This window comes from Callithrix jacchus, chromosome 12 (assembly GCF_049354715.1).
Source record: "Callithrix jacchus isolate 240 chromosome 12, calJac240_pri, whole genome shotgun sequence".
NCBI lineage: Eukaryota > Metazoa > Chordata > Mammalia > Primates > Cebidae > Callithrix > Callithrix jacchus.
In genome coordinates this window covers 88,199,722-88,214,761 of record NC_133513.1, presented here as the reverse complement: position 1 = coordinate 88,214,761, position 15,040 = coordinate 88,199,722, and the positions used below count along the sequence as shown (strand labels likewise).

At 45.6% G+C, this 15,040-nt stretch overlaps 1 protein-coding gene across 50 annotated transcripts in view; it reads left to right on the top strand.

Moving 5' to 3' along the window:
* Positions 1-15,040, top strand: part of SORBS1 (sorbin and SH3 domain containing 1) — a 251,854-nt gene that overhangs the window by 221,004 nt on the left and 15,810 nt on the right. For 35 of the 50 annotated variants that reach the window (XM_078346145.1, XM_078346141.1, XM_078346135.1 and 32 more), the window contains 3 exons: positions 306-420; positions 574-699; positions 3,176-3,370. In XM_078346145.1, the coding sequence (XP_078202271.1) occupies positions 306-420; positions 574-699; positions 3,176-3,370 (436 nt within the window). Of the gene's footprint in view, positions 1-305; positions 421-573; positions 700-3,175; positions 3,371-5,204; positions 5,979-15,040 lie in introns of all 50 variants that reach the window. The other 15 variants (XM_078346103.1, XM_078346100.1, XM_078346097.1 and 12 more) reach the window with 1 other exon arrangement.

The window sequence follows — 15,040 nt, the reverse complement described above, 5'->3', positions numbered from 1 at the left end:
TGAGCATAACAGAGCATTCACAAAAAATGCATTTAGAAAACCACAACAAATTAATAAGCCTCTGAGCACTTTCAAGGGCTAGTCAATTTGAATGTTAACATCCATCCTGCAAAAGACTGGAAAAATGCCAGATGTGATGTAATTTCCTGAATAGCAGGGTTTTTACTTCCAAATATGGAGTCCCCTCTCTGGAATTTGTCCCTTTTAACCCCACTTAAATGTCTGCTTTTACTGCAAAACTGAAGTGTCTTAATCTTACACATATTGAAACATCCGCTGAAATGCCATTGGCCCTCTGTCAACAGGGAGCTTCCTCTGCAGAAGGGAGATATTGTTTACATTTATAAGCAAATTGATCAGAACTGGTATGAAGGAGAACACCACGGCCGGGTGGGAATCTTCCCACGCACCTATATTGAGGTACTGCAGCCCCTTTTCTTTCCAAGGAAAAGCCTGACCATGTCCAAAGCACCATTTATTTACCAAATGCTTGTGTTTTGTTTCCTCCTTTTCCTCTTGTTTCCCTGCTTTCTTCTCTTCCCTTGTTCTCTTTTACCTCTTTCCCTTTCTCAGCTTCTTCCTCCTGCTGAGAAGGCTCAGCCCAAAAAGTTGACACCAGTGCAGGTTTTGGAATATGGAGAAGCTATTGCTAAGTTTAACTTTAATGGTGATACACAAGTGGAAATGTCCTTCAGAAAGGTAAGCTGCCCTTCTCATGCCTTGCTTTGGGGCTCTCCTGGATGGCACTGCTACATGGGGAAGTGTGACATTGCTATCACATGCCAGTCTGGGGGTGCTAGCTGTACCCTTAAGAGAAGTATGCCAATCAATAGTTGCATTAAAGGCTGGGTGTGACGGCTCACGCCTGTAATCCTAGCACTTTGGGAGGCCAAGGCGGATGGATCACTTGAGGTCAGGATTTTGAGACCAGCCTAGCCAACATGGTAAAACCCTGTCTCTACTACAAATACAAAAATTAGCAGGGCATGGTGGTGGGTACCTGTAATCCCAGCTACTCAGAAGGCTGAGATAGGAGAATCACTTGAACCCTGGAGGCAGAGGTTGCAGCAAGCTGAGATTGCACCACTGCACTCCATTCTGGGTGACAGGGCGAAACTCAGTCTCAAAAAAAAAAAAATTGCATTAAGGCTTGTAATCCCAGCACTTTGGGAAACCAAGGCAGGAGTCTCACTTAAGGCCAGAGGTTCAAGACCAGCCTGAGCAACATAGCAAAACCCCATCTCTATTGAAGAAAAAAAAAGAATTGCATTAAGGGCAACAGGAGAATTTTCTGAGGTAAGGTATTTTTAAAATAGGGGTTTAACTACATTGAGCTTACTGATTAAAGATGGTATTTCTGGAGTCTTAGACATCTTTTATAAACTGTTTTCAACCAACACTCAGTGAGCAACTGATGATGTGAAAATGCACTGTGTTGGCGACTGGGTTTGACAATATGTTGGTGTGACCAAGTGGAAGAAACAACTCCACTGGTATCAGAAGTTTGAAAAGCTTGAACCCAAAAGGCACAGGTTATCACCTATGCAGATTGTGGGAGTTAAGTACTTTTTCCAAGCCATCATTTTCTTTTTTCTTTTCTTCTTTTTTTTTTTTTGTAGGTGAAATCTCACTCTGTTGCCCAAGCTGGAGTACAGTGGCTCAATCTTGGCTCACTGCAACCTCCACCTCCCAGGTTCAAGCAATTCTCCTGCCTCAACCCCCCAAGTAGCTGGGATTACACGCATATGCCACCATGCCCAGCTAATTTTTGTATTTTTAGTAGAGATGGGGTTTCACTATATTGGCCAGGCTAGTCTTGAACTCCTGACCTTTTGATCCACCTGCCTAGGCCTCTGAAAGTGCTGGGATTACAGGTGTGAGCCACCACTCCTGGCGGCCACCATTTTCTTACAGAAAAAAATGAAGATAAATGGTTCTCTCTTAGGTTGTAAGAGACTTAGGTGAAACAGCATATGTGAAGCCCCCAGCATGACACGTGGTATCTGGTTTGTGCTTAGTAGACCGGAGATGCCAGTATCATCATCGTCATCATCATCATCATCATGCTTATTCAGAACACAATTACACTCTGCAGAGAAGTTCTTCTCAGAATGCAAACACTCTGTGGCAAAATTCTCTGGCTTGCTTAAGTTATTAAGTTATTAATTTTATTGAGGACTGAGGGAAGTGAGCACACGTGTTAGAAAAAGATGAGCCATCTTATATAACACTGGAAGCAACCCTGTTGCCGAACAGCAGGGGATCAGTAATTAAATCATTATATGTGTGTGCAACAGAATACCCTGCAGTGGTCCATTAAGCTGTGCACAGCCATTAAAAGTGTAGAATTGTAGGAGGTTTACTATGTGCTATTAAGTGTTTTTTAAAAAGCAAGTTGGAAAAGGGAAATACAATTCATACTCAATTTTCTTTTTCTTTTCTTTTACTGTACTTTAAGTTCTGGGGTACATGTGCATATCTTGCAGGATTGTTACATAGGTATACACATGCCATGGTGGTTTGCTGCCTCCATCCCCGCCGTTGCCTACATTAGGTATTTCTCCTCATGTTATCTCTCCCCAATTCCCCCACCCCCTGCTATCCCTCCCCTGGCCATACTCAATTTTCATAAGAAAAAATATGTGCTTGTTTAATTCACATGCATAGAAGTAAATCTGGGGAGTCCATATGCCAAATATTAACAGTGTTTATCCCCAAGTGACAATGTGATGGGTGATGATTGTTTTCTGCTTTATGTTTATTTGTGTTCTGATTTTTCTATAATGATACATTAAAAGCTATCATGCTACAAAAGAAAGAAAAAAGAGAAACCCGCCAAAATCTTTGCCTTAGAGATGAAGATTGGATATCTCTCTGTTTTACATTAGATGAGTCAGTAACACTACATTTGCTCTCTGGCTTAGGGGCAAAAATCTGATCTTGTCCTTTACTAAAATACTTAAAAAACCAAGCTGAACTTTCCCACATCAATATAGCTCCACTGCCATTAGCATCCTTATCCCAGTGGTGTTCACTCCCTCCAGGTGCATCAGGGAACGTTTTCCCTGAACAAAGGATGTGATAAACAATGCAGGATGTTGAAGCGTGCAGGCAGAGGCCCTAGGCGTATGGAGGCATGCTAGGACAAGGACCCTCATTTTGCTGTGTCTTTCAGGGTGAGAGGATTACACTGCTCCGGCAGGTAGATGAGAACTGGTACGAAGGGAGGATTCCAGGGACATCCCGACAAGGCATCTTCCCCATCACCTACGTGGATGTGATCAAGCGGCCACTGGTGAAAAACCCCGTGGATTACGTGGACCTGCCTTTCTCCTCCTCCCCAAGTCGCAGTGCCACTGCAAGCCCACAGGTATCTAAGCTTCTTGTCACTGGTTTTCATACTCAGCATGTGAGTTTTGATAGTCAACAGTGCTGATGGCACACGACCTCTCTGGGGTGGTTTTTGAGCACTGCAGTTAAAAACTGTCTGCAGAAAAGCAGACTGTACACTGGACCTTGTCTTCATGCGTACAAATGACGTTTTCCAGTGCTCGGTTGAAGAAATATTATCTCAGGGGGAAAAGAAGAGCTTCAGGTAATTGCTCAGGGGATAAGGTGACTAGGGAACAAGAGCCTTTATTAGTTGGTCCCTCCTGGGTGAGTTGTTGGTGTGGGTACCCCCACTGTGTCATAAATCCCATGGTCCAGCGTGGTCCTCAGTCATCTTGGCCGAAGTTGGCCTGCAGAAGACAAAGGCTGAAAGAGAGGCTTCCAGGTTCTCCTCATCATCCACCTAGACCAGATCCAAGGTATTTTTTGCATTCACTGGAGCCAGGTGATTAGAACAAGTAACTTACAGCATCTCAGTCTCAGTGGGCTGAAAGGATGTAGGTTTATGAGCATAATAAGATGTTGGCTTTCTAAAACATTAATTATAAACAAACTTGTTCAGAAATATAAATTATTCCAAACCAATCCCCACTTTCCCAAAACCAAGAAAATGTCTGAGCCTTGAGTTCAGGGTGACATGGTGGGGTGACATCCTGTGAAACAGCACGGCCTGGCCGGGTGCGATGGCTCAAGCCTGTAATCTCAGCACTTTGGGAGGCCGAGGTGGGTGGATCATGAGGTCAAGCGATTGAGACCATCCTGGTCAACATGGTGAAACCCCATCTCTACTAAAAATACAAAAAATTAGCTGGACATGGTGGCGCATGCCTGTAATCCCAGCTACTCAGGAGGCTGAGGCAGGAGAATTGCCTGAACCCAGGAGGCGGAGGTTGCGGTGAGCCGAGATCGCGCCATTGCACTCCAGCCTGGGTAACAAGAGCGAAACTCCGTCTCAAAAAAAAAAAAGAAAGAGCCCAGCCAAACCACCATGTAAGTTGTAAGGAGGTCTGTAGATGGACAAGAGGAGGACCCAGGGGTCCAGGGTGACCCTGAGATGGTGCCTCTTGTCTGGTCCTCTAATCGTTTCCTTCTCTCCCACCTGCTCATCACTGACCCCAGTAGAGGGTTCTTGGCAGAAAGCATTCAATGGGCTGACCCAGGGCTTCCTGCACAGTGATAGCCACATCCTGTTGTCTTATAGGACAGGGCATGTGACTGGAGCTGGACATTCTGCTTTGTAAGGATGCAGAGAGCTCAACTACATTCTTCACTTGACTGTGGCCAAGAGTGATTGTAAAACAAAACCACTACAGTACTCATACTCCTCTCTGGAAGACCTCTGAGCTCCCAGAGAAAAATAAAACCCCAGGGAAGGGCCACGGGAGTGCTGGGCCACCTTTCCCCATGGTTCTGGGTCAGGGATCTGGTGCACAGGGGCGGGGCAGGCTGGGGTGGAGAGCTTCCAATGTGTCCCTTTGAAAATTTGATTCTGCAAAGCAGGCTGGCCTCATCCGTTGCTACTCTGACGGGACCTCTCTCCATCTCCACACCTCTTGCTGCTTCCTCCACCCCCTGCCTGTACACATCAGGCTCACACTCACATGTGCTCACACGCACACTCACCCACATCCCGGTTTCTCCCCAGATGTAACGTAAGGATTTCCTTTGTGGACACCAGAGTGTCCTGCTCATCCTCTCCATTTCATTCTTCTTTATATACCCCTGGTGATTATTTTCCTTATTTTTCCTTTATGCTGACACGTGTACCTTTTGCTTCTTTCTTTTGTTTTCCTCTCTCTCTTCTTCTTTTTAAGTTTTCCAGTCACAGCAAGCTCATCACGCCAGCCCCCTCATCTCTGCCCCACTCCCGTCGAGCCCTGTCCCCTGAGATGCACGCCGTCACCTCTGAGTGGATCTCACTGACTGTGGGGGTCCCAGGCAGGCGTTCTCTGGCCCTGACCCCACCCTTGCCTCCTCTGCCAGAGACTTCTATCTATAACACTGACCACCTCGCTTTGTCCCCGAGGGCCAGTCCCTCCCTGTCTCTCAGTCTCCCGCATTTGAGTTGGTCTGATCGCCCCACCCCACGATCAGTAGCTTCTCCACTGGCCCTACCTTCCCTGCACAGAACCTACTCCCTAGCACCCAGTTCCCAGGCCTCCCTTCACATCAATGGAGACGGTGGCGTCCACACACCACCTTCAGGCATCCGCCAAGATAGCTTCTCACAGCTGCCGCTGGGGAGCTCTGATAGTGTCATCTCCCAGCTTAGTGATGCCTTTAGCAGCCAGAGCAACAGGCAGCTGTGGCGCGAAGAGAGCGGACGATATGAGAGGAAAGCAGAGAGGGAGGCAGGCGAGAGAGGCCCTGGTGGACCCAAGATCTCTAAGAAGAGCTGCTTGAAGCCTTCAGACGTGGTCAGGTGCCTGAGTACTGAACAGAGACTCTCAGATCTCAACACCCCTGAGGAGAGCCGGCCCGGCAAGCCCCTGGGTAGCGCTTTTCCAGGAAGTGAGGCTGAGCAGACAGAGCGGCATAGAGGTGGCGAGCAGGCGGGGAGGAAAGCTGCTCGCAGAGGTGGGAGCCAGGTAGGACTGCAGCATGCTGCGTGTGCCCTTGGCGTCTCACTTGGCAGGGTGGGCTGCACGTCTCGCCCCTGGTCCATCTACGGAGGCCAAGTGAATGCTGGTGAGACCATTTGCTTGCCTCAGGAGCAAAGAGATGGCTGTGGAGGGAATGGGAGGTGGGGGGCGGGAACGTGAATTCAGGTGCCAGGACTGGATACAGTTGGAGGAAAAGGACAGGCTCTATCTGGCCACTTGAGGTCATTGGGAAGTTATCTCTGCTTTGGATGCTTCCTGGCCTGCCTCTCGTCCCATGTATGCCTTGGAGATGAGCCTCGGTTTGCTTTGACTAACACAGCTGAGAACACCAGGCTTCGGTGTGGTGTGGCGTGGTTTGGTTTTATGTAAGATGCACTTTGTTTCCATAACCCATGGTGCTCTGCTAGTGCTTGGTTCTGTCAGGTCTTCGTCCTGTCTTGTGTTTGTGTGGGAATGCAGGGCCTTTGTTTGCCATGAAACAAAGGCATTTTGGTGCTGGAGAGGAGAATGCAGGTATCCTGGGGCCCTGATGACGTGGGGTATCCTTGAATAGGCACCCCAGGATTTTGGATGAGTGTCCCATCTTATCTCTGGGCCAGCTACAAAGATTTCAGCATTTGGACAAAGGTAGCCTTAGGGCGTTTTTAGGCCTGAAATTTTTTTTGGAGAAATGAACCTAGCAACTAAATAAAGCACAGTTCTGATTTTAGCTGCGCTGTTTACTACTGCAACAGTCAAAGACTTTGGGCACCTTCTCCGAAGTAGCCAGGAGAAGTTTTTGGATGCCAGCTTCACCTCTTACTGTATAGTGACTTGGGGGTTACTTCCCCTCTCTGACACTCAGTTTCCTCATCTGTAAAATGGAGGTGATAGCACCTACCTCAAAGAGTGGTTGAGAAGATTCTTTGAAATAATGTGTGTGAAAGACCTAGTATAAGGGCTTATGATCCTGGGAACATGGTCAGCACTTCATGAACGGAAGCTACAGAGCCACTATCTTGGGTGATCTAGAACTGCTTCTAGAACTGAGAATATTCTTAGAACCTCCTTAGACCTAGATTGAGTTCCTGAAGATGTCTCCAAGCCATTTGTTAAGTATCTAGTACGTATGATATCCACAGTAAATAGGGCTTAACCCTTAGGCTTGCAACCTCAGTTTCCCTTTGAGACTGTAGTTATTCAGGCTATCAATAAGGCCTGCAGTTACCAGCCTCTAGGCAGAATACAGGGGTCATTGGTCTCTCCTCTTGGGGAGCCTAAGTTCAAGGCTCCTCAAAACAAGGAGGAGCCTGGCAAACACAGCAATATCACCAGGGCAATAATGGAGACATGCTCAGGGGACACAGGAGCACAGAGGCCTGAGACACACTAGGCCAGACCTCCCGCTTCAGCCAAGCACATGTGGGCCTGGGCCAACACATCAGGAGTGGGGATCACTGAGAGTGAGCCAGCATGGGGCAGTTTATAAGAAATCAGGCTTAGCCTTTTGCTAGAAAGTCACTTAACCTCTAACATGCGAAGCAGGAGTGGAAGCAGCCAGTCCCTGGTAGGGTAGTCATAAGGATTCAATGAGGTAATTAATGGAAGGCGTTGCTTGGCATGTGCCAAGGCTCCATATGTGAGGTCGTCTGCTGCTGTGTGGGGCCGCAGGAAAGCAGCAATACCTGGCAAAGGCTTTTCCTGGCCCTGGAACAGGTTGAGGAATGAATGGAAGAGGTGGTGAAGTGGCTAATTGAAAAGTATTAAATGTCTCTGACACAGGAATGATTCTATAAATGCTCTAAGTCAACCCAACATTCCCAGAGACCTCCTTATTGTCAGTGATGAGTCATCATCCCGGCCCAATTCCAGCATCCCGTGTGTACAGGAAGTGCGCACGGTGCCGGACCTCCGGGTAAGGTTAGGGGTATATGCTTCCTGCTTCCTACGGCAGGATAGGAGTGGAGTAGCTGGCAACACTGAAGATTATGTTGATTGGAAAGCCAGGCTTGTTGAAACTTCATGTTCCTTTCTTGGTGGGTCTCCATACCCCAAGTGTACCGCTTCCTGTCCTCTCCCTTCCTCCTGCCCTCCTGGCACAAGTCCCTTCTCCATGGGTGTGCCCAGGTTGTGGCCTGGGGCTCGCTCCCCCTTGAGAGCTGGCGTTTGTGTGAAAAGGGCCACTGCCCACACCTCCCCTTTAGCCCCCTCACTTTCCCCTCCTGTGGCTGGAGCAGAAGTTGACAAATCTAGAAACAGGGTCCTTCAGAAGGGGCTCCTGTATCTTGGGCCCCCTTTGGGTGACAAACATGCTAAAAATGGAAAGGACTTGTGTGACAGCTGTTCTCTGGCAGCCCCATCAGGATGGCGTGACCACAGTCTGTGTTGCTTGTTTGGAAAAATGCATTCCAGACCAGTTTGTGTATCAAGAAAATTGTCAGCCATTATTCTCCTTGCTGAACTAAACAGCTGAACTAAAAGTTCACTTTTATTGTAGGTATTGGGGAGGTAGGTTGAGAATTGACCAATAATGAGAGGGAATTTTACCTGAGAACCTTAAATGAAAAGATATTCTGAAATGTTATAATCATTTACTCTTTCAAGCACTTAGGGTGTTCAATGCACTTAGCTCCAAGAGATAGAGAGGGGTGAACATCATCAAAGCTTCCATTTAGATGTAACTTCCAGGAAGCTATTGGGGCCAAGGGAAAGTTTTCCTTTTGTCCTTTGAAGTTTTCCCTAAAAAGGCAAAATTTTTTTTCTTTTTCTTTTTTTTTTTTTTTTTGAAATGGGGTCTCACTCTGTTACCCAGGCTGGAGTGCAGTGGCACGATCTCACTGCAACCTCCACCCCAGGTTCAAGAGTCCTCTCACCTCAGCCTCCCCAAGTAGCTGGGACTACAGGCACATGCCACCATGCCCAGGTAATTTTTGTATTGTTTGGTAGAGACAGGGTGTCACCATGTTGGCCAGGCTGGTCTCAAACTCCTGACCTCAAGTGATCTGCTTACCTCGGCCTCCTGGGATTACAGGTATGAGGCACCATGCTCGGCCAAGAAGCAAATTAATAGAAGAAAAGGTATACAGATGTATTTGATTATAGTTTTATGTGAAATGGGATCCTTCAGAATGAAGACCCAACCACCCAGTGGGGTGCAGAAGCTTATACCATCTTGAGGCTACAGAAGAATGGGGGCTCAGAGGATGGCCAAGAACAGGTTATGGGGGTACATCAGATTTAAGCAGCAAGACAGGTTATGGGAGGAGAAAAGTGAAGGCTTGGCTGGCAAAAAGGGGGTCTTGTTATGTAGATGAAAGCTCACAGGTGCAGCCTCAGAGAGAATAGATGGTAAATGTTTCTTTTAGGCCTTTAAAGGTGTCAAACTGTCAGTTAATCTTTTCAAGATCTAGACAAAGGAAAGCCTCAGAGAAATCAGTGTACTGATGCAGCCAGGATTTGTATTTGTATTTTCCTCTGCAAATACAAATCTCCTGCACAAAAGACAGCTTTGCAGAGCTACCTCTTTTTGCGGCTCTCTGACAGCCGTCTCAAAATATGTTAAAGAAATATATTTTGAAGTAAAATATCCTGATTTCCTTTAATGCCTCTCCTGACAGCCTCCCGCTCCCCTGCATGGCTGGATTCAGCGCTCTTTGTGCTGCCACAGCCCCTACAGTGGTCTGGGCGAGCCTCTCTCTGCCCGCTTTGCTTGCCTGTGTTCCCATAGAGTATCAGTGCTCCAAGGGTGGGACCATGATACCTGATATATGGAAGGCACTCAGTGAATATTTGCAGAATGAAAAAAAAAAAAAAAACACAGGTCAGACACGGTGGCTTACACCTGTAATCCCAGCACTTTGGGAGGCTAAGGCAGGTGTGTCACTTGAGGTCAGGAGTCCGAGGCCAGCATGGCAAAACTCCACCTATTCAAAAAATACAAAAATCAGCTGGGTGTGGTGGTGCGCACCTGTAGTCCCAGCTACTTGGGAGGCTGAGGTGGGAGAATTGCTTGAACCCAGGCAGTGGAGGTTGCAGTTGAGCAGAGATAGGGCCACTGCACTCCAGCCTGGGTGATAGAGCAAGACCCCGTCTCAGAAAAAGAAAAGACAAATAATGACTGACCCCAACTGAAGGATTTTAGGATCTCCACTGTGGGGGGTAAGACCTGTTCACAAATAATTATAATGCAAATAAGGAAAAAGAGTCACAAACAGTACACTCTGGAAGTTCAAGATGGGGAGAAATAATAAGCAACTGGGGAGGAAGGTGGTTAACTGGAGACTTCAGGAAAAAAATTGCTGGGCAGGGTGTCAGAGCCCCAGCATCGGGAGGTGGTTGACTTGAGTGTTGGTAAGAAGAATTGACTGATAACAATATAGGTTTGAAGAAGGAAAGGTTATTAGAAAGAAAGAATGCTGAAAAATGGTGCAGCGCGGCAGTCAGTGAGAGAGGACCAAGCACACTGTGGTGGATTTTCTTTGGGGGCCTTTAGGCCGGAGCTTAAGGGTAATTTGGACTATACTAGCCACATAGTTCATGATAAGTGATTACATCTGTAGATGTTTTGGTGCCTTAACGTCAGCAAGGGTTGCACAGTGAGTTTCAGCATGGCATTCCAGAGATGTGTAGAAATTCTAGTTACTTATAATATTGGGGGGAAAGAAATCTGGAACCAGATGCCTGCTTTAAATGATAGGGAAGCCTAATTACTTCTCATTTTCCCAGCTAAGGAATTTGGCCTGTTTGATGGTCACCAGGTGGTTTTTGCTCCCTTCTAAATTTCTCAGATAAAGAATTTTTGCCTCTGGGGTCTGCTAGATGGTGATTTTGCTCTCCTCAAAAAAGTAGCATTTAATCTGAGACTTAAAGAATAAGAGGATTTCCCACAGGGGTACAGCAGGAGGGTGGCACTCAAGGCAGATAACCCAAGCAAAGGCCCAGAGGTAGGACCATGAAAGGTGTGCATGGAGAATGAAGCATTCATTCCTCTTTGTTAAAACGTGGGCTCTGAATGAAGAGACCCCGTCCCCTCAACAGGCTTTGTTCGAGCAAATGGCTGTTTATTCACCCCAGTGTGGGCGGGCTGAGTCCCAAAAGAGAGTCAGCAGAGGGTGGTGGGATAGGAGTTGGTTTTATAGTTTTGGGGTAGGCAGTAGAAAGTTACAGAAGTCACAGTTTAGGGTGGTTTTGCAAACTGGGAGGGGGTCGTAGGGTCTGGAGTCACAAGGTTGTTCAAGGTCGTTACAAAGTCCAATTGCCTTATCAGTTGAGGCAGGAATAAGGAACACTAGAGAATGTCTCAAGTTAATTAGGCACTGCAAGGGTTAATCATTTTTCCTCTTTTCATGGTCTTCCAGTTACTTCAGATTTTCTAATTGCGGGTCACAGGGGTTGCGATGGTGTCCATGGTGCCATCAGTCAGCCTAAAAGACCTTACACTGGTTAGGGTGAGGCTTCTGGTGTCCACAGGTGAACAGAAAGAGGGGAATTCTGGAGAGGCTTATATCAGGAGTCATTTTCCCACCTCCCTCAACTCTGCAAATGTGTGAACACTTCCTGTGAAATGGTTTAACTTTCCACTCTTGAACTGGTTTCATATTGGGTCAACTGCTCATGTTTTTAGGTGTGTTTTTACTCTGAACAGCAGAAGAGGGTGAATGAAATTAATGCAAGAGTCTTCAGGGAAATCAGGGTAGCATGGGAAGAGCACTGGATTGAGAGTCGGGTTCCCAAGTTCTAGCTCCAGCTCTGCCACTGGCTTGCCAAGTACCTTTGGTTGAGTCACTTCTCTTTTCTGACAGCATCTCTGTCCGTAAACAAAAGATTCAGATAAGAGAAATGCCATTCTTTTTAGGTTTGCTATCCTCTGATTAGGTGAAAATCCTGCATGAATTTCAGTTGAAATGAGAAAGAAGAACACACACAAAAGCTTAAGTCAGGGGTTTATTATCAACTTACAGGCCTTCACAATGGAAAAATTGAAGCTTTTTCTTTTAATTTTTTTTTGATGGACAACTTAACTTATTGGATGAAAACATGCACGTACAAAATGCCCAAGCATTCAGAATTATCAGCCAAGTTCTTGGATTTTCTAGGGCACAATTTTGGCCAATAACATTTAGAACAATCAAGAAAGTAGGCTGGGCATGGTGGCTCATGCCTGTAATCCCAGGACTTTGGGAGGCCAAGGTGGGCAGATCACTTGAGGCCAGGAGTTTGAGACCAGCCTGGCCAAGATGGTGAAACCCTGTCTCTAATAGAAATAGAAAAATTAGCCAGGTGTGGTGGTGCACCTCTATAATCCCAACTACTGAGGAGGCTGAGGCATGAGACTTGCTTAAACCCAGGAGGTGGAAGTTGCAATGAGCCAAGATCATGCCACTGCACTCCAGCCTGGGTGACAGAGCAAGACTCTGTATCAAAAAATGAAAAAAAAAAAAAGGGTAAGCAAAGAAAAGGAAAGTAAGGGGGACAGGTCCAAAGGTAGTGAGTTATGTCAATTCATTGTTCAGTCAGTTATAGATCAAACTGATTGTTTCATTAAAAAAAAGAAAAAGAAAGTGAAGGGAAGATCATCTTGAAAATCCCATCATTTGTTTGCATAATCAAATATTTACTGAGTTGCTCCATGACAGAAGCACTATTTGCTGACTGGCATCCAGCCTTGGTTTTTAAGAGTTTTTGCAGTTTGTGAGGGTACGTCTTAGAATTTTTGAATTAGAAAGAATATTTAGAGACCTTCTACTCCAGTCACTGATAACTTTTTCTGGATCATGGAACCTTTGAGAATCTGAGGTCAGCTGAGGACTCTTGGCCAGTAGTTCGGTGAAGAGAGTGACACACGGTTTTTATCGTTTCAAGAGGCCCTCACCCAGGTCCATCTGTGAGCTCTCCAAGAGTCCACAGACCACCAGGTTAAGAACCTACAGTCTTTCACAGTGAGATGAGAAGCCCATGACCTGAGGAAAGTGACCAAACTTTTGTGATGTCAGTTTGGTTCCTAAAGGGAAGGAAGCTAATCAAATAAAATCTCAGTATACAGGAAAGCTATGTGTCCTCAAAGCCTGTGTCTAAGAAGCATGAGAATAGACTATAGACTCAGAGAAAGGAGAGGAGGGAAAGTGACTCAACCGAAGACAGAAAGATGTGACTTCAGAGGGAACACTTCTCAACACAAGGAAACTAGGTGAGTTCCCAGAAAGATAAGAAGAGAGGCACAGGCCTGCCTTGAGGATGAAAATCAGAAATAGAAGAGGAAGCATGTGATGTAGCAAGAAAAAAAATAAATTTCAAATGTTAAGATACTCAAGTAAATATAGGAAACATCTTCCTTTGACTCACTCAGAAGGGAAATCTCTAAATAGAAGGGTTTAACAACTTACGGGGTGGGGAAAGACATTGGCTGCAGTATTTACAAAAATAAGCAGCAGGTATTCTCTCAACACTCATGGTAGGAAACTGGCTGGGCATTGTGGCTCACACCTATAATCCTAACACTTTCAGAGGCCAAAATAGGAGGATCTCTTGAGTCCAGGAGTTTGAGACCAGCCTGGGCAGCATAAGGAGATTATATTTCTACAAAAATAAAACATCAGCCAGACACGGTGGCGAGTGCCTGTGATTCCAGCTACTTGGGAAGCTGAGATGGGAAGATTGCTTGGGTTTGGGAGGTCAAGGCTACAGTGAGCCATGATCACACCACTGTACTCTAGTCTGGATGACAGAGTGAGAGAGTGAGACCCTGTCTCAAGAAAAAAGAAAAGGTAAGGAAATACGACCCAGAGCTAAAGTGTCTGCCCTTATAAAAGTTTAAGGAGAATGGTGCATGCATGTCAGTAGGAAGTCCCAGCCACAGGGAATTGGACAAATTAAGATGACCTGTTGGTCAGCATCTCTCTCTAGCTCCTCTGATATCTTCCTTTGGCAGAGCACAAACCTCAAAGGTTGGGGTATGGTGGAATACATAGACCTTGGAGTCTGAGCGATGTATGTCCCAATACTAACTGTTCACATTCCCAACTCAGACACATCAGGTCTTAGTTTTCTCATTTGTAAAATGAGGTAAATATAGACCACCTTCTTGAGTTCTGAGAATTAAATGAAATATAATACAGATGAAAGCAGTTAGCACAGAGCATGTAATGGGGTCATAAATACTTGTGTGATGTTGAGGTACCAGGGAAATGAAACAAAAGTAGTTTATCCACTTTACCCTGTTCCATCTAAGAGAGAAAAATGGGGGGAAAAGAGAATAAAGTAGAGAATGGGAAAATTATTGTACTTTGGGTCACACAAATCTAGAATTTAGAAAATTTGGAATTTGTGCTTCCCAAATTAGTCTCTTCTACCTTAGTATAAAGGTATACACTATTCCTGGAAAGCCTTTGGTTTCTTCACAATTGAATATGTATCTGCCATTACTCCCCTTACTATTTTATGAAAAAAAGAGAAGACTTTATGATACTCTATGAAGAGAAGGCAATAAGTATAGTATTGTAACCAGATTCAAATTACAACAAAGTTAATATGTTGTCTAGGGAGTCATTTGCTAGGAGATAAAATCTAGGGAGTTCAATTGCTAGGTGATAAGCAATTGAACTAGTTGCTTGTAATTAATTTTACATTTAAGCTGTGATCTTTTTCTCAGTAAACTCAATAAGATAACTCAGTGGAATCAGAGGCTGTTTTGAGGGTGCTCTGCTGGTTTCCTGGAGCTGAAATCCAGGAGACTGAATTGTTTGGGACTTTCTACTCCTCTAGCAGAGTTTGCCCATCAGTAGGTGCAAATCTTCTATCACTATCCTGGGGCAATCACTTGGGATACTTCCAGAAGTGAGCACTACAGCTCTATCTAGAGGCTGCAGTCAAAAGCCTTCCCCCACCCAGTCTTCAGTAAGCAATGAGTAGAGTGCTGCCTCCGTTAAGCCAAGTCAGCTGTACCCCTTCTACTTCTTAGCCCATAGGACAGGCACATTGCAGTCATAGAGCATTAGAGCCAAAAAAGACATTTATGTAAATTATGTCCAATCCTCTTATGTATTTTAGAACTTGAAGTCCTAAGAAGTTAA